Here is a 25,171-nt window from a genome sequence, read left to right as displayed (position 1 = left end):
AATGAAATCTCAGTGGAGACACTATTAAGGCAGCAGAAGGCAAAGCAAGTTGGAAACAACAAATCAAAGCAAAACTTGAAGATGTTATCGCATATTAGATGTAATCTGACATATCTACCCACAAAATCATAAACAAATCATAGTAGAATTGCTATTTTCACTATCACTTCTGATGATCCCATATGCTTAAGGGTCTGGGCAGAAAAAACAACAAAGTCATCTCTTCTGCCTGCTTTTTAAAGTCTGCAAATAGCACTGGTAACACATATATTACCTTGCTAATATTTATTTCCTTAACTTTCCCAGCCATGTTTGAAACATGAAAAAGCAAGCGTATTCTCTCTCGTCTTGGACGCCAAATAACTCTTTTCCTTATCGTGCACATCACAGAAAATAAACCATTATTTAAATTACACATTGTATATCTACAATGGCTACACATGTACATATGCCAACAAAATCAGTAGGTCAGGTGTGCTACATCTTGACAGAATTCTGCGGGTCTATGTCCTCTCTGGAACTACTAATTATTGCATTCACGACTACAGTATTTTTTTCTGCTACACCACTATTCTAGGACTATGAGGATAGGGACACTTTGGCCTACAAGCTGGTGATTCCACATCCTTGTTCTCCAAGACGGCTCAGTCTTGCTGTGGCTATAATGAGTTCCCATGCCAGCACTACTGCTTCAAAAGGGCATGTGATACTGGAAGCTAACTCTCCATAACAGGCTGGAGATGCATGTAGTCACCAAAGCCATAAGCTAGGTGGTTATACTCACCACAGGCTTTGGCTTGCACACAGTGTCTACCCACAGACCTATATTCACTCTATCAACTAGTACTAGTCAAACCATCGGTCTAACTTAATCAATATTGTCTACACCCAAGTGCTTGGGGGTTGAACACAGCTCTCAAGGTTTCCCTATCTGACCCTTGGGACTGCCACTATCCCCCTTGCCTCCCCAGGCCATACCCCTCACTGGCCACACTCCACATCCTCCTCAAGGGGTTTTGTCAGTCTGGAATGTGCCTTTGCAACGAGACAATGCTTCTTTCTTGGCTGGAGAATGGAGAGATGGGGGGAAGCAAAAACCTCTGAGATTTGCAGGGGTGAAATGCAGCCTATTGTATAAAAGTAAGAGTCATGCCTATTGCTTTACTGACTTCTGGCTCTGGCCCCATTCACCTCAGGCATATGGTCTCTGGAAGGTTCCACATGAGGGAATGTACAAAGAGAGAGAGCACAAGGAACTGAGCCAGAAATTTTTCAAAAGGCAAAATAAACCTAAGATTTTAAAACACCACTCACTGTTACCATTTTAAATAAATACACCTATACTTCCTATGTCGTTGGCTTTCTGTATTAATCTCAAAGGTTGTTTTGCTCATTTGAGTACACTGAAGTATGACCCTCGGATTCTGTTCGTTTGTACTTTAGTACTGTTTATACACCAGTCAACATTTTAAATCAAAATTTCACATAACTGACTTACTAACCCAGTTTCTACAATATATTTATCTTTTCTAAGGAATTGTTGGTAATTATCCCTGCTGGAACATTGATTATTTTTTTATTTGTTCATTCCACCTATCCAGCTGTGTTCCCTAGGCAGTTCAGAGCATGTTAAAAACAATAAATCCCCATCATGAAAAACCAACCATACAAAACATTTAAAACAGTATGAAAACAGCAGCTGGAAGTTTTGCACCAGCATAAGCCCACGTACAAGGACAATTCTAATTCAAGATCCAAAGTCTTGGGGGGGGGGGGTACAGTTAAAAGCGTATTAAAAGGCCTGTGAGACTTAACCTAGCACCCAGGAGAATAACATAGGCACCAGGTGAGCCCCTCTGGGAAGGGCATTCTGTAGACAGGATATCACCAACAAAAAGGCCAAATTTCTAGTAACCGCTCAAAATAGGTGGGGAAATTTGAAGCTTCCTATACGAATATTAAGACTTGGTGGGAACATTTGGTGGAAGATGGTCAATGAAGTAATCAGGCGTCAAGTCACTTAGGGAGAAACACACACACACACACACACACCCCGATAAAGCACAGGGGGGGAGAAGACAGGGAATCGTTCATCCACTTGGGGAGCCAGTGTGGTGTAGTGGTTAAGAGCGGTAGACTCGTAATCTGGGGAACCGGGTTCGCGTCTCCGCTCCTCCACATGCAGCTGCTGGGTGACCTTGGGCCAGTGACACTTCTCTGAAGTCTCTCAGCCCCACTCACCTCACAGAGTGCTTGTTGTGGGGGAGGAAGGGAAAGGGGAATGTTAGCCACTTTGAGACTCCTTCGGGTAGTGATAAAGTGGGATATCAAATCCAAATCCAAACTCTTCATCCAGCAAGCTGAGATGCTTCTGCCTATGGAATGATCTCCAGAGAGCTACAATGAATCCCTCCTTCCATTTCTTTTTAAATTGTCATTTAAATTTTTAAAGATGACACCCTGTCTCTCCCCATACCCTTGCAGAGGACAGACTGTAAGGAGCTGAGAAATGTATCAAACTCTGATAGGGGAGAATGAGAGGTCTTGGAGATAATTAATGAGTTGGCAATATAAATAAAAGAAGAGCCCTGCTGGATCAGACCAAAATTTATTCATTTATTTTTATTTATTATTATTACTATTATTATTATTATGGCCTCAGAAACTGTATGACTCTTGAACTATGATCCTCTGCTATGAGTCTTGGGACTTCCAGGCAATTCCACATAGAAGGAAATGAGTTGGTATGTACCAGGAGAATGAAAGCTGGAAGGAAGTGAAATCTTCCTCTAACTCCCAGTAGACTTCATTAAGCTGAATAGTTCTTGACTCCTGCTTGCGCTAATGAGACACTGACACTGCATCCCAACTTCTACACCATCAATTCATAATGTGTTGTTCTTATGACCCTGTAGTATTACCCACAGTCCACTGTCCTTGAGGATGACTACCCTGTATATTTTTGAAATACATTATGAGATTCAGGTAATATTCAGGCGTACCATTACAGTGTAATGATAGCAGGAATTAAACTCAGTTTTGAGATACAAACTCCCAGACCTGTACATTTACTTTATAGATCCATACTTTATTCTGAGAAGCTGATTAGTACAGTACATACACATAAAATCAACATTAAAAATATTATATTGTATTGTAATCATACTGCATTGTATTCCTTTATGAATACCTAAACCCAAGTGCAAAGCTGATTTGCTTAATCACATTTAAACAAAATCAAACTTACATTACAATTAACCAATTACATGAAAAACACATAAATTGTTCCACATAACATGTCTAGTATTTGTATTCCAGTACCTCTGACACCAAGAATCTGTTTCTCCAGTATAGTTAAAGGATTACTGGAAAACAGCTAAAATGCAAAACCCGAAGTAAATCTTCATTTCCTTGTTGCTTTGTTTCCTACACCCATCCAAAAATGGTTTCATCCTAATGAAAAAGGGAGATTAAAAAAACCTTTGGTTATGAATCTCTTGTTTACAATAAACAGGCTTATGGAATAGTTATCTTTGGAAGAAGTCTGCTTTGCAAAGCAGCTGCTTAATTGCTCAATGCCTAGACAACTTCAGGAGTTTCTGTACTGCCGTTTCTAGTTAAGTTTGACCAGATGAGATGGGCAAATAGACAGAAGGCTCCTTTGTTCTGTCAACCATCAGCTCTTAGGATGGTTCCTGATGAAATTACAATATAGAGCAAATTAAGGAAGAACTGCAGTATAGTCAAACCATAGTGCATGCATAGATGAAGTGTGGGAAATATCATATCCAATATTTCCTACATGTTAAGAGTTGGATCCTACCAGAAACATTTTCCTTCCACAGAATTCTATGAGCAGGGACTATTCTCCTGGTTTGGATCCCATATCAACCCAAAAATTTGGACTATATTCAAATACCTCATTCCATTAGCAGAAGCCAACACAAGGTTTCCTCCGTCTCCTCCCCACACCTGCTGTTGAGGGTTACAAGATTCCCCAGAAGAGCATTCCTCCACGCAAGTACAAATCCTTGTTCTGAAAGAACAATCACCTTAGCAATATGTTGAATTCCACCCAATATTTCTTGGGGTGGTATTCAACTAGGATCTAACTTATTCATGCTCATTAGTTTACATGGGTCTACTCTGAGTAAAACATAGCTGAATACTGCCCTTAGACTTAATTCTATTGTTTTTAAATCATGTTGATACCACAGCTTACAAACATTTGAAAATATTTAGCTCCAAAACCTGCAAAGTATCTAGGTGAAAAAAATATTTGTCTTGGCAGTAGACCAAAGAAATATAGTAAACAATGTAAATTCTGTATGGCTTTTGCCATTGCACAGTAAAATATATCCATGACTAAGATAGTTTACAAAACATAAATATGCCCTTCCTACCAATAAGCAAAGCTTCTCATGGGCCACCTCTAGACAATTCACCATCAAAATGCCTCTCATATATATACCTGAGATAAGTTGATGATATGCATGTCACTTGGAATGATAAATTAACTCTCACAGAATTTTACCACAGTTAATTGAAGCATTCCAAAAAGAGCATCAACATTTGCAATGCTAAATATATGAAGTGTACAGTCCATTTTCATCCCTGATTCTACAACTTTTGCTTACCTCTCTGTGAAAGTGTAGCCCTTATTAAATAATTTTCTATCACCATAATGTAACTGAAGCAGAGTTTTACTTACAGTGTCAATGCAATAAGTCTCATTCTGTACATTCCCATTTACATCTCTGCCTGTGGAAGAATTTCATGAGAACAAATATATTGCTTTCATTTGTATTGGAACTCTCATTACATTTCATCTGAAGCAATCTATGGTATTAAAATTGCAATAATCACCTTTAAAGAAAACAATTTACAGAAATAGCAAAATGTGGCATTAATAATCTTGCTTTACTATATAAACAAAAGTGCAAAACAATAACTGTTTGGTGCAAAACAGAGGCTTCTTGATTCAGACATGTTGTTCTGCATTTGCAGTCCTACTGTGATTACTCCAATGTATTTTTACTACTTATCAGATAAAGAATTCAGATCAATAGGAGACTTATCTCCTTAGTGCAATATTGTGCAAAATCTGCTAATTAGAAAGAAGGCATTCGAATCAAGTGCTTTCAGCTAAATAGAGTTTAATAAGTGAGCCGCTATTAAAGCTCTGCAAAAATGAACTACAATTAGCACTGAGGGTAACATAATGGTGCCTTTCAAAAAGAAGCAAATTATAGCCAAAGATTATTGCCACTATGTAATTTCTAATGGATGATAACAACAATGGGCATCAGAAAATGCAAGTAAGGGGGGGGAAATACCAATGTCCATTCCTTCCTCCTGGTGTACAATCAAAGCTCTCAACTAGGCCACGCTTACTATTGTCAAAGCCAGTGGAAGAGGGATGCATTTTTAAGTGATTCATATCTGTCAAGACAGAATGTTAGCTTTGGGCTTTCTTTTGTTTTTAAATAAAACACAAATGCTCTGGAAAACCCTATAACTCTTTTTTTGTAATTTAGTGAGAAAGCAAGGCAGAAAAAGGCTGTAGGGGAACCTCAAGTATTATGAATCACAGCTGCTGCAGCAGCTGTAAACCGGGCAAACAGAACCTCCGTCACGAAGACCACAACTTAGCTCCTCTGCTTGCATACAGGTATTGCAGTGGTTTGGGAATACTGTACAGGAACAGAGAGGGGACATATAAATAATACGACATTCAGAGAGTGAAATCCACCAAAAAGCCCCACTGGACATAGTTTAATTTGATACACACTTAACTGAAGTAAATTCCACTGGGTGGTATTCAACTAAGTTTTACTCTAAATAGACCCACTGTAATTAATGAACATGATTAAGTTGGATCCATTCATTTCAACAGGCCTACTCTGAGTAAAATTGGTCGATTACTTAGAAGTGAACTCTGTGGAGTTCAGTGAGTGGTAAACACACGTAGGAATTGGAAGTGCCACTCAAAACCATGGGATTTGCTTTCAGTCTAGGAGTGGGGCACAAGTACCTATTACTAATATTCTAAACGGCTTGTTGAATTTTGACTACTTATCTGAGCTTATCGGAGGAAATTAGATACTGGTTTAATACCCTAATCCTATAGTGAAGCAGCAATCCTATACACACTTATCTGGAGAAAGCCCCATTGAACACAGAGTGACTTACAGTAAAATCTTATGTATTTTTACTTGGAAGTAAGTGTCTGCACTGGCACAAAATCACTGTCATGGTACTGTCAATGTTTATGCTACTGTAATTGAAACCATGCTACTATAGCTGAAACCAGTCTACAATATTGGACTTTCCTAATAGATAATTAGAAATTCTAGCTAATTTAAGTTTGGCTATTTGGAGTTATATGGAATGTGAACAACAAAAGGAAACACAAAACATTGCTAACAGAAACTACCAATGGTTATTTCCAAATACCAATGCATATTCTATACTCACATAGTTTGCAGACCTCTATTGACATTAATGTAAGCTCAGCAGACAAACTGAGAATATGTCACTTTAAATTTAACACATAACACTTAATGGATTGGTAAATCTGTTTCCTAAAACTAATTAAACTGTGAAGCCAGAAATTCCAATTATGATTGTAAGCATAATATTGTGTTACTTTGAATTGTGCAGCAGCTACAAAGCTCTAATGGAAACTGCATCAATAGAATGTCAGTTTTAATTCATGCTTCATTTCCATCCATCCATTCATCATTCATTTGCATCCAGGCCTCAATTAGGCCGCAAATATTCTAATATTATATTAGGGTAAGTCATAGCCAGCATCCATTGGAAGCTCATTTGTTTATGTAATACTCATATATTATAGGCAGTCATCTTCTAATTTTACAGAAGAAACTCATTTTCATGATAGATTTTGTATCGAACGAGTATGGCAGCATCTTTGTGCATCTCTCTTTTTAAAAAAATATTTTTATTTGATTTTACAAGTGAAAGGTTATAACAATGCCAAATACATAACCATAGAGATTTATCTGAGTCTCCAGACTTCCCACCCTCCCCTCCACGGGTCAACATTTTCAACTGCATAATATTTCATAATCCATATTTTGTATCTCTCCATATTGTCCATAGTATCTGTTACATTACAAGTGTTAAAATCCTGCTAATGTTTTCATCTGCTTTTAGTGGTTTCTTAAATAAAATTTTCCCATTCCTTCTTGAAGTTTGTGCATCTCTCATTCATAGCATTGTAAAATGAAAGTATGGAAAGGAGAGGTAGATGGTGTCAGCTGTGACAGCTAGTTTAATCCTGGAAAAGTAGCAGGTATCTCTTTTGCTAGGGAAGTTTAACTGTAAATTCTGCCCTCAACACCATCCCAGAGGCTCCAGAGAAAAGGAGTGACATTGTTATTTAAAGCAATATAAAATGAATACAGAAGGTAAACCTCAGTCACGACATGTCAGAACACATGCAAAATACTACTTCCAGACAATTATTCTGATAAATATCCAGAAGAGTTTTATAAATGTGCAATAGGTACTGAAAATAAGTAGTATCTATCTCTTATATTCAAATATAATTTATGGATGTTTTTGGGCACTAGTGCCTATGCAAGCCTGAGGCAGTTAGGGCTTTCTCTGTCCAAACTGTTGGTTTGAGTTCTGCCTGCAAGATCAGAGGAAGCCTGGAAATATTCTGAGGCACGTGTGCAATCTGCTCCCAAAGTACTACATTGTGAGCTCTCCTTCTTAGAAGAAAGCCATTGTGTCCTGTATTAACTCACTGCAGCATCACAGCAGTTTTCATAGGGAGCCCCTCATGAAACAATTCAAATAAGAACCCTATCCAACTAAACTTATCTCTGCTTCAAGTCTCATTCAAATCAGTGGAAACTCAATCATTCATGACCACCTTCTCCTTTTTATTTCAGGGGCATTAAGCCCAACTAACTTTAGTTAGATTAGGGCCACAGTTTTCAGATCCCAAGGAAACAAAGGAGTGGATGTTATTTAGCATGACAGAATGTAAAGTCCATCTTACCAGATGATACTGGTGAAATGTATGTCTGGATATCACCAGAACTTTCCACTCTGGGCATAGTAATGGAGTCAAGAGTACCACAAGAAGCTTACTTCTTACCTACCTTCACTTGGAAGTTCGCTACAGGACAGCAATCTGCTTCTAAAGTGTCCATTTTCTTCTATCATTTTAGAAATTACTTTACACACTCCAAGCCAGACTGTGGACTAGAAATAGAGATATGTGAGGTATGTCAACAGAACCACATTGCCTTACCTATTGGTAAGAGTTTTTAAAATGTGAGAAGAAATAACACAAGTGCCTGTTTATTTACCTTGTTAAATGACTGGCCTTAAAAATTATTGTCTTTTATTTTAAAAGGTCTAACCCTAAAAATGCATTATTTCACTTTTTGGTGTTACTTTGAGCTAGCACCTCCAAATCCGGTTCCCCACCCCCCAGTAGGTATAGTCAAAACTAGATGCTGATCACTAAGAATTGTATCTTCTGGTGTGGTGGTGTTATAAGTCTAGTATATGAGTGATAAAAGACTCATCTTTGTCCCTCCATGAAGCAAACCTCTTTCCTAACAGTATTTTCCAGAGATATTTAGAACCAGCTTTTACATCATGGATTAGCAATAACACAGACAGTATTGACATTTCAATATTGACTGTATCTGTGTTGTCTGCCAACCTTCCAGGTCAGTATTCTTGCTTGCATTTCACTCCCACTTCCTTTTTGTTCCAGTACCAATCTTTGCATATTTCCTATTTATATTTGCTTCCTCTTTCAGAATTTCAACAAAAAGGTTTTTCCCCTTAGTAAATGTTGGGGTTGTTCGATTGCATCCCTTGCATGCATGTACATGTGATGCTGTTTGCAAAAAAAAAAAAAAAAGGGAAAGGGAGCCACGAAACAGAATTCATGAATAGCAGGGCTCCAGGACTGTAAAAAGAGAGTGTAATATTGGGCTGTAAATTTTGACTAGGAGGATGAGATTCAAGTTCAGCTCCCTATTGAGGAAAGAAACTTGGGCTAGTCACTCTCTCACTAACCAAGCCTACCAGGTTGTAGCAAGAACAAAGAGAGAATCCCATTTACACCACCTTGAACTCTCTGGAGGCAGCAAATACACAGACCGAACGACATAGCATAGTTTGGCTTCTACTAAAATGTCACACAAAATTATCTGTGTCAAGTTGCAGAGCAGCAATGGAATAAGAGAAAATGGATCCATAATCAATGGTATGTGCCATACCAGTGGGAAACAGTCAACAAAAATACTGTATGTAGACAAATCATGCCAGAACTTGTATTTATTTAACAGTGGGGTTTTTTTTGGAATTTAATGAGATGGAAGATTTTGCATGAAAAAAGTTTGTGCATACAGATCACAGAAGGTGGTGTGGACTGTGCAGCACCTTCTCACATGAAGCAGCAGATTGTTTAACAAGCAGCCACAGCCATAGACAGATATACATATATAGTCTCACAGTCACACACATTATTTCACACATATGTGTATATTTCACAAAGAGCCCCCGGTGCCTCTAGGCACATGGGTATATGTTCCAAATGAAATGTGTTTGCCTCCTTCACAGTTTAACATGTGCATTGTGTGTACATGTTAAGAATACAGCTCATAAATCAGCCCATAGTGGTAAAACAAAACACTTCTTATAACCAATGCAACTAAAGTAGAAACTGGCACTGACATCAAGCTGAAAATGTAATTCATGTACATTCAAAAACATGCTAACACAGTTAAAATTACTACTCTGTGATACATTCAATTACACAATTTGAATCACATCAATGAAAGTGGCAGAAGCCTAATGATAATAAGAGAGACTACAAGTTAGCCTTACTTCTAAGGCTGAATTATAAGGCAAATTCCTTGTCCTTCTTGCAAAATATTGAATAGATAAACCATATAACAAGATGTTAAAATATTCCTTTGAAGGAAGTAGTTTTCCTCATTATTTTAAATCATGGATCAGTGACATTTGAATAAATTAAATCTGAGTTGATTACTTTACACATAATAAAACTATTAATCAGTTGTCAATTTAACAAACATGTCTGGTTTTATCCTCAGGCACTAGGTGAACTTTTCAGAGAGCACAGAATCGCATTTATGATACAGAATGAAATGTGGCTTTCTACTAATATAGACTCTAGTCTCTTTTCCAATCAATATATCCTTATATATTGCTTCCCATCCTTTGGGAGGAAAGGTGGGATATAAATTTATAATTAAAAAATTGGATGACCATTGTATTCTCCAAACTTTTAAAGCTGATCCTTCTTTTCTAATCATACTTGCCCTTCTAGAATCTTGCCCTCCTCAGCAAAACTGCACCAACTATCACCATATCAGATGATCATATGGAGATTATCATGCATAATGACAGGCATCCCACTGCTACATGTGAGAATCTGTGGGTCAGGGTGAATGGATATAAAACTGATTGTGTAATCAGCCATTACAGCTGCTGTGAATAGTCGCTGTGCTTATTTGGTATACAGTTAGACTCAACCAAAATGTCAGACTGTACATTTTGCATTTAATTGTCATTTAATCCAACTTTCACATTCCACCCCCCTTTATTCCAGAGGTGGGGGACATTTTTCAACCAAAGAGTCACATTCCCACAAGACCAACCTACAAGGGGGCCACATGGTAGTGGTGGATCGGGAAAAACAAGTCAAACAGGCATATAAAATCATGAGTGTTTCTCCCCAACCCCACCCCTTCATTTCACCCCACAATCAAAGAAATATGCTACAATAGGACAAGAGAAACATGTGCTTAATTTGAGCCTGATCTTAGTCCCACCCACCCAACTGTTTTTAGTGCGTGGGCGTAATTCTGCAACATGAGAAATGGGACGTGAGTGCTGTTGAGCATGGGCAGAGTACTTTCCCTTCACTGCTAATTAATCACATCTGGGATTAGAGAAAGGCACTTCCAATTCACCAAAATAATTTCTAGGCAGTCTTAAACCCTGACATTTTATCACTCTCTTCTTCATTTTATCACACTCTTCAGTATTTTAAATTCACCCACAACTGAGAACATAATCTGCTTTCTTAACATATTATCCTCTTCTGAAGCAACACTCAGTGTATAGAATAAAGCCTCATCCTCCATAGAGAACCACTCTCATATTACACCTTAGCAGGGCCCAATTGGGTAGGGGACAGCTTCAAAGAATGCTGTAATGGCTAACCAGTTCTGCAAAGCATCTTCATTTTTTATTTCTAGTGCCATTGTGCTGATGTTCTACCTTTTTCTTTTGATGCCTGATCTTACTGTTATCAACTTCCCAGGAAGGAGGAAATTCAAATGCATCTCCTTGAGTTTCCTTGCAGCCACCTATTAAAAGAGTTGGATTTTATTTGCCACTGTGTTTGTTTCAGCTACTAATATCAAACTGCTAACATGTGGCTGTGAGACATCACAGATTTAAATCAGATCATGTAGCTCTAATTAAAATCTTATTTTCCCCCACCTTCCCTTGCAATCATGGTGCAAGTATAGGAGCCAATCTCTCACAAACCACTTTGAAAGATCAATATTTCATATCACTTCAAAGCATGAATGTCAGCCTTGCAGAGGGTACAGCATAATGCTGCATTACGAAGCTCATCTTGTTCTTCAGATAGTAGCTGGAAACGAAGGCAAGATGGCAATCAGAATTGGGGGCAGGGGGAAGAATTCAATATGTTTCCTGCTGCTGCTGTGAGAAAGGCTTTTTACTGCAGTACAAATGGGGGGAGGGTTTCTAATGTCTTTAGATGTGCCGAAAAATATCATTAGAACTATCGTTAAGGTTCTTGTTCTTCAGGGGCTAGAGGGAATCTTTGGATGGGTTTGCCCTCCTACCTGCAGGACTATGCAAACAGGCCATCTTAAGTATATCCAGCGCGGCGGTGCAAAGATTCCTCCAGCGCCGCCCCCCCCCCCCCAGGTTTCCCAGAGTTGCCAACCTTTTTACTGCGATGCCGGCAGCTTTGCGGGGCTGGAGGAGGCAGGCAGCGGCTGGAGGGTGGCTCCCCCGGCAGGGAAGAGGCGGAGGCTCCAGGCGTGGCACTGCTTCAGCAAGGCGGGTAAGGGCGGCGTCCAGCCTGCCTCTTCCCTGACGCCCTCCAGAACTTGGCACCCTGGCACCCCGCACCACTTGCCTCTATGGGCAAGACGCCCCTGTGTGCAAATAAAGTTGCTGCAATCCTATATTTGCTTACCTGGGAGCAAGCCCCAATGAACTTAATGGAAACTATTTCTGAGGGGATATATATATATATATATATATATCAAACAATTAAATTTTTATAAGTGAATGATTTTCCAGCATTTGTAGACATTGTATTACGTTCTGAAAAGTAATTAATTTAAATCACGATATACTCCTTAATAGTGAAATGATTGACTAAGACTACTAGCCTAGTACATCACGTCTTCCCCAAATCTGTTCTAGAGGGTCGGGGAAAACCCTCAGAACAATGCACGGGGAAATAGATGGGAGACTGTTCCATCTGGCAAGCAGATATGCTTGCAGTGACGTCATAGCTTGATGCTGAATGCCATCCATGATTTTAGAAATAAATTTAAACCAAATTGAATTGGAGTGTGTAGAGTCAGTAAGATTGAATACATGTATTTCTCAGGGAGAATTTCAACAGGTGCAGGTTCTCCTGCTAGTGTTACGGTGACAAGAGGAACATATTAAATGCACCAGATGGAGACAAAAGTCATGTTGAAAAAAATTGTGTAAACAAGGAAAGTCATACTAGTTTCTGGCCCTTGTGTTTGTTTGTTTGTTTGTTTGTTTGTTTGTTTGTTTGTTTATAAAAGCTTTCCCCCCTTCTTTCACCTTAAGGTCCAAAGGCAGGCTATAATAATATAATATAGTTATAAAAACAGACAAAACCATTAAAATTACATTTATGTAAAGATGTAAAGCCATTCCAAATGGAAATCTATAAAATCAGCCAGAGCCAGATCCGCCCCCCACCAAAAAAACCAACAACCTGTCAAAGGTCAGAGAAGGGGATGGATCTTCAACATACAGAGAAGGTTTCATAGCTGTAAAATGAAGATATTGGAGAAAAACCTCTGCAGTGAGTTCCACAAGTTAGGGACTGTCACAGAGAAAGCTCGTTATCCACAGGCTAGTAAAACTACCAAAGGAGCCCCCTCTGCAGATCTTAACAACTCAGGTTGGCAGGAATGGAGCGTTCTTTTGGATATTTGGGGCCTAAGTCATTTAGACACTAATGTGTTTAAATGCATCTTGAAACGGGCCTGACAACAAACTGGCAACCAGTCTTGCATTGACACATGAAGAAACTTTAAAAAAAACAAAAACCTGAGGGCCAGGAGGTTGCTGTCTCTCTATTTATTTTAACGGGGCAAGGCTTGGTATTGCAAGCTGTTAGAAATAAAATGAAAAGGCAGGCCCAGCTTCTTAGTCAGCAGAACTACTTCCCACTCCTCAAGGGAGCACAATCCTATGCAAGGGGAAATCCCACATTCAAAATTGACAAGAAATGATTCCGCCCACCAGTTCCTTCATCCGGATTATTGCGAGACCCTCACCACCCCAAGGCAGAACTACCATGGAAGGGGATATGCAAGTATTGCAAACAGAGCCAGATTTAGGTTTGATGAGGCCCTAAGCTACTGAAGGTAATGCGGTCCTTTATATGTCCAGCTGCCCTTTGTTAACTACAAATTGCCGCTGTTTTTTGTGTTGAATATATGCTATATGGTAATTTATGCACCTAATAGGTATCTAGGGACGCGTGTGGCGCTGTGGGTTAAACCATAGAGCCTAGAACTTGCCGATCAGAAGGTCGGCGGTTCGAATCCCTGCAACGGGATGAGCTCCCGTTGCTCGGTCCCTGCTCCTGCCAACCTAGCAGTTTGAAAGCACCTCAAAGTGCAAGTAGATAAATAGGTACCACTGCGGTGGGAAGGTAAACAGTGTTTCTGTGTGCTGCTCTGGTTCGCCACATGACCCGGAAGCTGTACGCCGGCTCCCTCGGCCAATAAAGCGAGATGAGCGCCGCAACCCCAGAGTCGGTCACGACTGGACCTAATGGTCAGAGGTCCCTTTACCTTTACTAGGTATCTAAAGCCATTTGCTCATAACAAAATATGTAATTTATCAAAGTAATTGTTGAACTTAAATACAATTAAGAAGTATGTTAATAGTGAAATTGGGGGAGGGGGGAGAGTGGGGCTGTAAGCTATAGCTTGTTTAGCTTATACGTAAATCCGGCAGTGATTGCCAACCCTCGCCATTAACACCACGAGGCAATACCGGCGAGGACACGCGGCCTCTGCCCTGCGCTCTGCTCGTACCCGCTTCTTCCTGGCCGTCGGAGTCTGTGGAGTTGGCAGCCGCCGCCTCCGCCTTGCTGCTCCGCCCTTCGCGTGGCGACGGCGGTGGCTTGACCCCAACCAGCCTCTCGGCTCTAGGCCTCTTCGCCTCGCCTCCTTCCTCCCAGCCTCTCCCGACCCCCTTCGCTCTCGCCTCGCCAGGGGCTTTCAGCCCCAAGCAGGGGCTCCCTCGTTCCGCGGAGGGATCGGCTGCACCCCGAGAGCCTCTTCTGCCCGAGAGCGCGGCAGCGAGAGACGCGCCCGAGAGGCTGCACGCCTCCGGGTCCCTCAGGGGGCCGCCGCCGCCGCCGCCATAACGAATCACGTTGCCGCAGCGGTGGCTGCCGAAACTGTTCACATAAACCACCCGCCGCGACCTGCCCCTTCCCAGGCCAGAGCTGGCCTTCATCCCGAGGGAAGCGGAGCCTTTGATAAGGGGCTTTCTCCTGTCAGGAATACAAACGGGGAGGAGTTGTGGGGTGAGCCAGTGAGGAGAAGCGGTGCGCCCGCACTGTCCCCTCAGAGAATCCTGGGCCCTGTGGTTTGTGCAGGGTTGTTGGGAAGACTAATTCTGTGAAGGGAAAACTACATTGCCCAGAATTCTTTGAGGGTGGGGGGAATGTGTCTGGAATGGGGGGGGGGAGTTCCTGAAAATTGCACAGCCTAAAGCGTTGGGGTCAAGGAACACAAAATGAGAACACACATATTCATATTAAAGACAGCTTTTCCCAAGCTGGCCTCCAAACATTTTTTGGACTACAACTCCCATCATGCCTTGCCACTGGGCAGGCTAGCTGGCAGGGGTGGTTGGCTGTTGGGAGCCCATTGTCATCTGGCTGTGCTAAGAATATTCCTGGGTGACTCATACTGCAGCAGCAGCAGTGAGTAAGCAACTTGTTTCCACGGAGGGGATTGAACGTCAAAATATTCCAGCTTCTTGCAGTGAAGAAAGTGCGTATTTATATTTAGCTCATCATCATCTGACAGCCAGGGTGTCGAGAAGAAGCTATCTGAGTGAGCAACACAGAGGCTCTGCACCAAGTCCATTAGAGTAGAAGCATCCAGACTGCAGTAAATGTGTTTCTCTTTTGCTTTTCTAACCAGTCCAGTAGGATAAGCACAATTTGCAAACAACAGCATAAGAATCACCTTAGCACCTCTGTAGGTACTCAGGGGGCTGAGATTTATTACAGGAAAGGGGAGACAGGTTGGCACTGGGAATCAGGGCTGCCTTCAGGTGTCTTCTAAAATTCAGATTTCCTTGACATCTGGAAATGAAAATGACAAAAGTTTATTTCCTTGACATCTGATGGGAGGGCGTTCAACAGGGCAGACTCCACCACCAAGAAGGTCCTCTGCCTGGTTCCCTGTAACCTCACATCTCACAGTGAGGGAACCACCAGAAGGCCCTTGGAGCTGGACCTCAGTAATGGACCTGTAATGGCTGCTGCAGAGGCAGGAGGGGCCTGACACAAATAGTATCTCATTCTCCAGAGATTACATAATTCACCAAATCCACATGTCAGACAGGGGCTTCACATACACTGCTTCAAACAAACTTTCTATATAGAACATCCCACTATTTTTTTTAAAACCCACATCTTCCTTGCAGAAACATAACTGCAGTCTTCTCATTCACACCCACTCTACCAACTAACAGGCTTGCACTGCCACGTTAGTTTTCCTACTCTAATGACGCTGCTGCCTGTGAGCTTTAGAATCAGCCAGGGTGCTGAGACCATTTGATTTGTGAAGGGCCCTGAACTGCAGAGGGTTATATGCAGCTCTCTATAACTGTCTAGTTTGCCCTTCAAGCACATGGTGATTGAGGATTATCAGGAATGGAATGATCATTGCACTGAGCCACAGAGGAATCACAACATGACTATTAAATTGCCACAAAAGACTGGCGGGAGGAGGCCAGTTAATAATCACACGGAAAACATTCTTGCTTGAGCACATTGCAGTTTGCTGCTGCTACAAATTGTGTGCTTGTAACGCACAAGTCATCAGACATCTCCTTAATACTCACTATGCAAGAAATAAAGTGAAATACTATGCAGTATTTCATCTGGATTTTGTGTCAGTCTTGCACTGGCTACAGAAAGGTACTCCGAGAAATACAGTAAAAAAGGAGCAAGGTGGGGAAATGTGCCAGTTGAGTAAAAGGTAGTGTTTTACAGCGGTGAATTCAGCTAAGCAATTTTGACTATTTGTAAAGCCATACAGTGGTACCTCGGGTAAAGTACTTAATTTGTTCCAGAGGTCTGTTCTTAACCTGAAACTGTTCTTATCCTGAAGCACCACTTTAGCTAATGGGGCCTCCTGCTGCCGCCGCACCGCCGGAACACAATTTCTGTTCTCATCCTGAAGCAAAGTTCTTAACCTGAAGCACTATTTTAGTGGAGTCTGTAACCTGAAGCGTATGTAACCCGAGGTACCACTGTATTTATTGTTTATCACATGGAGCATTTCACGAGGTGATAATGGGCTCTATCACAACATTTCCTGGAACTAGGGGTATGTCTTATTTATTTAACTGTTTTTAAAATTACAGCATCTGCATATATTTGTGTGAGGTTTTCTTCAGGTTAAAGACCTCCTTTAAATACAGTGGAGTTTTCACTATAACAAAATGCAACTCCATTAAAGGATGCAAACTGTTGTTCAGAGACAAACCATAAGATGGCAGGCTTAGCTATCAAAACACATATACACAAAGATAGAGGGGGAAAGGGGAGAGAGAGAGAGAGAGAGAGAGAATTGGGTGAGACAGTGGGGATTATTGTAACAAGCCCATCCCTTAGGTATTCCAGAACAGTAGTGTATTTTTATGTTGCAGGTAAAATGTCATGCTGGCATAAGCACAATTTGCAGACACAAAGCAAAATGGTTTGCCATGAGTGATAGATAATTTGCTTCCCCACAGAGCAAGAAAGGCCTATCACAATCTCAAGATACTTATTCAACAAAAATGAGAGCCCATAAAAAGAAAATAATGACCAATGAATGAATGAGAATAAAATTACTTCTCAGTATTTTTAAGTATGTTCAGAACAGCCATTCCAAGGAAAATGTATGTGATACAAAACAGGACGTGCAAACTGGCCTGCACATTAACAAAATGAAAATTCAGTTCAAGTGAGAGAAGAAACCAGTTGCCCATATTTTCTCTTATGCAATACAAACTTAGCACTCTGGTGAGAAGACGCCAGTGAGTCTGATTACAGGATGTTCTTTCATTGACTATTATACTGAATGAATGGAAAAGGTATCACAATCCTAGAAACTATAGTCCTGGTTGACTTCTGCATTCCAGGTGCTCTTGCCTCCAGTAACTGGCCACTGAATCAAATTTCACACATTAGCCACACCCTTTTAGCCCCCTCAGAGGAAAAGAGAGTTACCTAACATTTTACATTTTACAAGACTGATACTGCTTGGCCACTACAGTGCTTAATGCCAAGCATACGGTATACACTAAGAATTGTGCTGACAACAGCATCCTGGAGGGTTCAGAGTGTACGTTAGGTAGGCAAAATGTGTGGGAGAAGAAACAAATCAGCTGGAAAATGAGCATTGGCCTGGGTGTGGGGTCAAGTCAGCAGTAGACTTTGTAAAGCATTTCTTAAAGAGCTTGGAAATGATTTACAGAGAGATTGTGCCTTGACAATTAATGGCAGAAAGAAGGTTTCTGTCAAGCTGCTCCCTACAACTGGAACCAATAGAATGAGAAAAGGGGGTGATATCAGATGAGTTAGTGTAGAATGTGAAAAGCACTGCAAATGTTAGCATCTGCTTGCAGAACAAAGATATGCTTTAAAACAGGGGTGGCCAACTCCCAAGAGACTGTGATCTACTCACAGAGTTTAAAAACTAGCAGTGATCTACCCCTTTTTTGGGGTTCAGGTCAAAGTTGTTGTTGAGTTTTTTTCAGGTAAAATGTTGAGCTTTTTTTAGGGGAGCCACAGTTGTTCAGCTTCTTTGGAGGGAGCCAATGATCTACCAGTGATCTACTTGTTGGACATGCCTGCTTTAAAACAAGGATGCATGACACTTCAGATATTCCCATCAGCCCCACCCCCTCCCTCAGCCAGCACAGCCAATGATCAGGGATGATGGGAGCTGTAGTCCAGAAACATCTGGAGGGCCACAATTTCCCCATCTCTGCTTTAGAATAAAGACTAAAGCTTAAGGTTGATGCAGACTGTGGCAAGAAGCCAGTACAGGTTTTCAAGGAGATGAGTGATGCATTCATAGCAATGGGAGGGAACAATGAAATGTGTGTTTTAGTTTATGTGCTGTGCCCAAAGCAACTCACAGCAAACACCAGCTTGCTACCAAAAGATGCAAGTACTGTATAGGTACCATACAGTATGGAAATACTAATACTTGCAAATTTACTGATTAATTTGCAAGCCCTCAAGTGATGCTATTGTCCTGTGAGATTCTCCTAAGAATCCAACAGCCTTGGAACAAGCACACTTGCCTTGTCTGCTTTGATAGAATTCTGGCAACATCCAGTATTTAATAAGCATGCAGGAGCCAAGTTGTGATTTCAGCCTGCATAACCACCATGGGACTTTCGTATTCCCTTAGTGAAGGTTATTGGGTTGTTGTTTTTAAGCATGGCTCAAACCCAGTTACAAGCGAAGCTCTTAAGTTTATGATATTTGTGATGTGTAGGAAGGAAAATCTGCTGTTGAGTCATAGCAGAATTACTTCAGTCAGCTATAATACAAAGACAGAACAGATTATCCACCTTCAGAGCTAGTATCTGGAGACACCTTGATGGCAACTGAGGCTACCCTTTGCAGTGACAAAACTCTCGCACATCTTTGAGAGGTGCCGATCAAGAATAAAGTGCCACAACAGGAGTGCCTACTTCTCCAGGAAACTTTCAGAGCCTCTGTTGCTCTCACTGTGGCCCCCACCTTGTTCAACAAGCTGTTCCCAAAATGTAGGGTATATATGGGAGTAGCCTTTAATGTGGTGTGAGATGCTGGAAGCAGAACAGGAAATCAAGATGCACACATGAACACGTGAGTGGTCATCCTGAAAGGCTCCTTGGATCCAGACTCCAGAGGACTTTTGGAGAAGGTGATTCTCCAGCTTGTGAAAGACTAACTTCCCATTTAAGGGCCATCTGGATATGCCCCAGGCATGTCAGCAAGGTATATTTTATTTTCAGCAAAGGTTATGTGTGTCACTCTCAAAGAGAATATATATCCTTGCAAAGCAAGATTCACAATGAGTCCAGAAGGGACATAATGCTTACATCTGCAACTGGAATTTATCCAGCACATGCTGTTCCAGAAGCATTTGTAATTAGGGCTTGGGACTAAGGGCCAGTTCACAAGTACTTGATTAAAAAAGGATGAGTGTGAACTTATCAGAATGTGCAACTGTTTCTGCGATCACAGATTTTGGAGGAAATGCAACCACAATTATCAGCATGTACAGCCGAGTTCACACTGACCTTTTGTGGTCTTGCACCAACACATGTAATCATGCGGAAGAATTTGATGTGTAAACTTGCCCTCCACAGAATTGTTTCTCTTCCCTGGTTATGCCCCCATGTCTGCTGCTTGCTTGCTTGCTTGCTTGCTTGCTTGCTTGCTTGCTTGCTTGCTTGCTTATAGCTCTCATATATAATATGGACCTGATCATCAGGACACAAATCACTTGTGAAACTTCATTGTACAACAGTCCTGTGAAGCAGATGACCCACCAGATGACCCACCGGGACCCACAAGTACTGTTATGTAAATGACATGGATGATGGGGGAATCATCTTTTTGCTTTTTGAAACTGCAGACCTTTCCCCCAAAAGGTGGTAGATTTCAAAAGAGCATGGGAATGTCCAGAACTAAAGTGTTGGTTATTAAGAAGCTCCTCACCCTCCTTTTATGGCCACTAAATCTTTCTACAAGCTTGCTATGCAGACATTGCCTATGAACAGCAGATAGCCCTGCAGGGCACAGTCCATTCATCACCTGGGAGCTCCAGTTAAAAAGGATTGAGCAAAAGTGATGAAAAAAGCACCGCAGCTCAGAGTAGACAATCATCTGCTAGATGTACAAGAGTCACCTGGTGTAAGGCAGCTGCACGTACCTCCGGAAAAAGCAGTAACAGAATTATTCAGAAGGCCCAGCAGAGGGAGTGCAACACTGTTAATTTCATGCACAGAGATGGTGGGTGGTTTCCTTTGAGTACTAAAAGCCAGAGAACACAACACATTTATGTGATAGGCAAAAAACGGCCACTTCCACAACCTGCTTAGCATGAAATAAATGTTAATACTACCTTGGTTACCCACAGATGATAATTCTATCACATTGCAGTGGTTTAAGATGAAAAGTATTTACAACTAAGCCACTTGAATGTGATATATATATATATATATATATATATATCTCCTGCAAAAGGCAGCTGCATACAGAGCTTCATTGCAGACGTTTTTCATACTGACAGACTGAATTGGCTTATTTTACTGAGAAGAAGAGATGTCAATGTTTTCTGCTCTGCTCTCCCTTCTGAGGCCATTATTTGTCTCCCAATTTCCTGTAGGCAGGCAATGGGCCTTTTGGACTGTTGTCTGAGCTGGCTTTCATGACACTGAATAAAGAACAGCTGAGGAATCGCCTCATAGGCATTTGCTGAGCAGCCAATTTCCTATCAACCAATCCGTTTTGAAGCAATGGGGAGATCTATTTTGCTTCCATTCCCAAAACGAGAGCAGGCACACACAATCAGGAATAAAATGGACATTTTGTCACCTAAAAATCACAAGAGGATGCTTTTCTTGCGTTCTAACAGTTTGTAAGGGATGGAAAATTTTCAGCATGGGATGTGCTACGCAGAGAAATGTGCAGTGTTCTAACCCATTGTGCTGCACATGCCTCCTCACTATCTAAACTCTAGCTTTAGGAAGGCAGTCTAAACAAATTCAGTTTTCAGCTTCCATTCCAAAGCTGACGAAAAGGACAAGCTTTAACCTGCAGAAAAAACAGCTCCTGCTGAAAGCATTTGCACATATTCAACCCAGTCCTGATACTTCACAGGGTAACAAGGGACATCTGATGCACTCTCTTTCTGACATACTTTCCTTTCCCCCTGAAATATACTCAGAGTCGAGTGTGGATTTCATGCTCTTTATTCAGCTCATAGTAGTGAGGAAGGAAAGTTTCCCCAAAATATCTGCTTTATATACATTATTTACACAATGGGTCGCACGTGATTGGCTAATTCTGGGATTCTCCTGTAGGCCAATCAGGTTGCGGATTCACTTCCACCTGGAGCTGGATTGGGTGGCTCCTGCGGACCAATCATACTGCTGCATTGTTCTAGGACCAAGCAGACTGCTGCATTCTGGACCCTATTGTTCTAGGACCAATCAGACTGCTGCATTTTGGATCCTATTCAACTCAGTACATAACACCCCCAAAGTTACCTTAGGAGGGGATACAGAATTAATTGGCTGGTTGGGGCAGAGCCGCTGGGCTAGGTTCCTGGCAGGTGAGTTTCTGTTGCTTACCAAGAGGGAAAGGGGCAGGGATGTTAGAGCAGTTCAAACACACCAACAGGGGCTCCACCCCACCCGGTAATCAGCTTTGGAGACCAAATAAAAGCAAATGCAGTATTAGTACAAAAATAAAAGTAGGAGCCATCATTCTTATTATCGTTAATTATATTCCCCGAGTTTGCAAACAGTCTCCCCTCATCATGTTGGCCATATCCAGATTTGCTTAGCTTCAGCAAAGTGGCTGCATCATGTGCCTTTGGATTGTACTCTGGAGTCATGCCACACTTGATCACTTCCAGCATCCTTGTTTCCAGGTGTCACCAAGGAGCCACCAGGCTACTTAATAGTACACATAGAAATACAGTGGTACCTCGGGTTAAGTACTTAATTCATTCCGGAGGTCTGTTCTTAACCTGAAACTGTTCTTAACCTGAAGCACCACTTTAGCTAACGGGGCCTCCTGCTGCCGCCACGCCGCCAGAGCACAATTTCTGTTCTCATCCTGAAGCAAAGTTCTTAACCCGAGGTACTATTTCTGGGTTAGTGGAGTCTGTAACCTGAAGCGTATGTAACCTGAAGTGTATGTAACCCGAGGCACCACTGTAGTACAAAAAAAGAGGACTCATCAGATGACTTCAGAAAGCAAGTAGATTCATGCCTCACATTTACCTTGGGAGACAGTTCCCATCTCTCAACCAGAGCATGTAGCTCTAAACTCCCCTGATGCAGACGAAAACAGTGGCCCACCCTATTCCTTCCCTCCCTCATCCTGTCATCCGCCTCTCCTTCACTAGCAGTGCAGTACATCCAGAACCCTGCTCCCCACAACCAGGAGGAGTGGACCAGGCTCATAGCGTTGCCTGCTACATCAGGGGGACTGTGGCCAAGATGAGAGATGGCAACCGTATCTTCGGAATTAAATCTGAGATGTGGACATGGTGCATATTTATAACAGGTTGTGAGGTGAGAACCCCATTGGGAGATGGCTAGTATGTTGCAAATCAGCAATTCCATGTGTTTCAGTAAACTGACAATTTCTATTGCCAATAAAGTTGCAAAACCCTCAATAACCTACTAAAAGGGTGTGGCCCTTTCCAGGACTGGTCCTCATCCTCCTTGTGAAGGGACAGGGTTGCGGACAGCTCAGAAGAGATATATTCACTATACAGTGGTGCCTCGCAAGACGAATGCCTCGCAAGACGGAAAACTCGCTAGACAAAAGAGTTTTCCGTTTTGGAGGTGCTTCGCAAAACGAATTTCCTATGGGCTTGCTTTGCAAGACGAAAATGTCTTGCGAGTCCCTGCGGGGGTTTTTTTCCTCCCCCCCCCTTTTTCTAAGCCGCTAAGCCGCTTATCCGCTAAAAGCCGCTAAAAGCCGCTAAACCGCTAATAGCACTAATCTGCTAAGCCGTCAATGGGCTTGCTTCGCAAGACGAAAAAACCGCTAGACGAAGAGACTCGCGGAACGGATTCTTTTCGTCTTGCGAGGCACCACTGTACACTAGAAGTAGGTGTGCAGAAAATAGATGCATTTAAAATAGCAAGTGACTATTTCCTGCTGTGACAGGATAAAGGCCGTTTCACCATTATGTTTCAAATGTGTACACCTACGATTCTTTTAAATGTATGGCGAAATAGGTAAAGTGTGGTTTTGACACTCACCCACACTAACATGTTTATTATACTTAATTCAGCTATTTGGGGAAACACTTTTTATTGCAGAAAACGAAAGGCTAGTCTCGTGTCAACCAGCTTACATTATTTCAACTTCAGAATCCAAAATGCTGTGTCTCAGTAATATCTTCCAAAACTTCGGGAAATTGAATTGGTTTGTGGGCTATCTGCCAGCGTTTCTATCAAGAGAGTAAAGCAAGGTTGTATTTTAACACCTGCTGTTTAAACTTTGCATAAACGATACAGTTCAGGAGCTTTCTTCTCTCCCCCCCCCCCGCCCCATTGGTGATCAAAAAATCCCAGTGCTTCTTTTTGCAGCTGATATAGCTCATTATCTCAAGTATGGCAAGGCTACTTTCCAAATTTGGAAACTTTAATCAATTATAGTAAGGCCAAAGTGATGCAGTTTGCCAAAAGGCATAAGCAACATAAATGTTTCTTGGTCATTTAATCAAACATCAGTAAATTAAAATTTTAGGGTTTTTTTGGGGAAAATACCGCATACCCATTTAGACCAAATAAAAGTTTCATCTGCCCATTCATTGGGGGCTTTAAAGTCACTTTATTTCAGCAAGGGTCATTGCTTGCTACAACCATGTTTTTGCTGATAAAATGGTATCTGGGCAGCAATCTACGGTAGTCCTAAAAGAGATAAATTTGATACAATTCACATTGGTTTTGTGCATATTGTGGTTTCATATAGTCTACTTGGTGCATTACCTAGAAGCAGCTCTTCCTTCTGTAAAAGGACACATAAATAATTCATCCTAAACTAGGTGGAGGGGGGGCGGACTTCCAGTAGTATCATGTCAATGCCTATTTTAAAAATACAATTTTTAGATCTGCAGCATTAAGAAGGCTGGGCATAATTTGGGAACTGTTTGATGCTATTTAAATTCTCTTGTAAAATAATCTCAGGATGTGTCTGCTCACAAGATCCATGAAGAAGATGCCCAAATAGATTGTGAATACATGAAGAATTCAAAGTCTGCAGTTTCATATGCCTCTTGCAGATACCATCAGGAGGCATCTTCCACATGATGTAAAAGTCAGGCACTTATTGTAATGACACCTACCCTTTGCAACTTTCTGTATTAGGCAAGCACCATCTCGGTTGTCTTTTTGGAATACATTCAAGGCTTTCCTTTTTAAACAAGTATTTTAAGGGGAGATTATTATCTTAGTCTGTATCCATACTGGATTTGAAATGGTTTTTATATTTTGCTTTGGGATGTTTCATAAATGAAAAGAAATTGCTGGGGGGGGATGTACTCACTTCACATTTCAAACAATGGCCAAATAATACCTGACAGGTCTTTAAAAAAAAACAACAACAACAAAAAACACAGGCAAAGAATAATCTTTGTGTATGCACCCCAAGTCGACAATATCACTGTATTTTGTATTGCTATTTCTGTAACTCACATAACAAAACATACGGATAGGGTTTTTGTTTTCCTTTTTAGTTTCCTAGAAGGTAAATCAGATTATTTTAGAACTAAATATGTTGCTGTAAACATGCTGATTACCTGTAAGGGTATCTCTATTAAGAAGCAGCAAGAAAATT

The 25,171-nt window shown here is 41.3% G+C and overlaps 1 protein-coding gene across 2 annotated transcripts; it reads right to left on the bottom strand.

Annotated features, from left to right (window-relative positions):
- Positions 1 to 3,067: 3,067 nt before the first annotated feature.
- On the bottom strand, positions 3,068 to 15,678 carry LOC309335948 (uncharacterized protein C5orf47). 2 transcript variants are annotated; one of them, XR_014153819.1, is made up of 5 exons: positions 14,347 to 15,678; positions 11,308 to 11,396; positions 8,139 to 8,241; positions 4,712 to 4,761; positions 3,068 to 3,453 (listed from the first exon to the last, which is right to left on the bottom strand). XR_014153819.1 is itself a non-coding variant. In XM_081851271.1 (5 exons), exons 1-5 carry the CDS (start codon positions 14,812 to 14,814, stop codon positions 3,427 to 3,429), a joined length of 696 nt encoding a protein of 231 aa, XP_081707397.1. In that variant the 5' UTR covers positions 14,815 to 15,023; the 3' UTR covers positions 3,068 to 3,426. The 2 variants fall into 2 exon arrangements, 1 of the variants encoding a protein (XP_081707397.1); XM_081851271.1 differs by having other exon boundaries at positions 14,388 to 15,023.
- Positions 15,679 to 25,171: the final 9,493 nt, after the last annotated feature.

The sequence above is a fragment of the Podarcis erhardii genome (genome assembly GCF_964252035.2).
Source record: "Podarcis erhardii genome assembly, chromosome: 2".
Taxonomy (NCBI): Eukaryota; Metazoa; Chordata; class Lepidosauria; order Squamata; family Lacertidae; genus Podarcis; species Podarcis erhardii.
Note: the sequence above shows the minus strand (reverse complement) of the source record. Positions and strands in the feature narration are given on the sequence as shown.

Excerpts from the sequence above, each read along its gene's own strand:
- LOC309335948 (XM_081851271.1), bottom strand. The coding sequence starts at position 14,814 with ATGAAGGCCAGCTCTGGCCTGGGAAGGGGCAGGTCGCGGCGGGTGGTT. Across the intron at positions 11,397-14,387 it reads CGACGGCCAGGAAGAAGCGG|GTGGCTGCAAGGAAACTCAA; the intron begins GTACGAGCAGAG and ends CTCTTTTAATAG. Across the intron at positions 8,242-11,307 it reads TCAGGCATCAAAAGAAAAAG|TCCACAGTCTGGCTTGGAGT; the intron begins GTAGAACATCAG and ends CTCTATTTCTAG.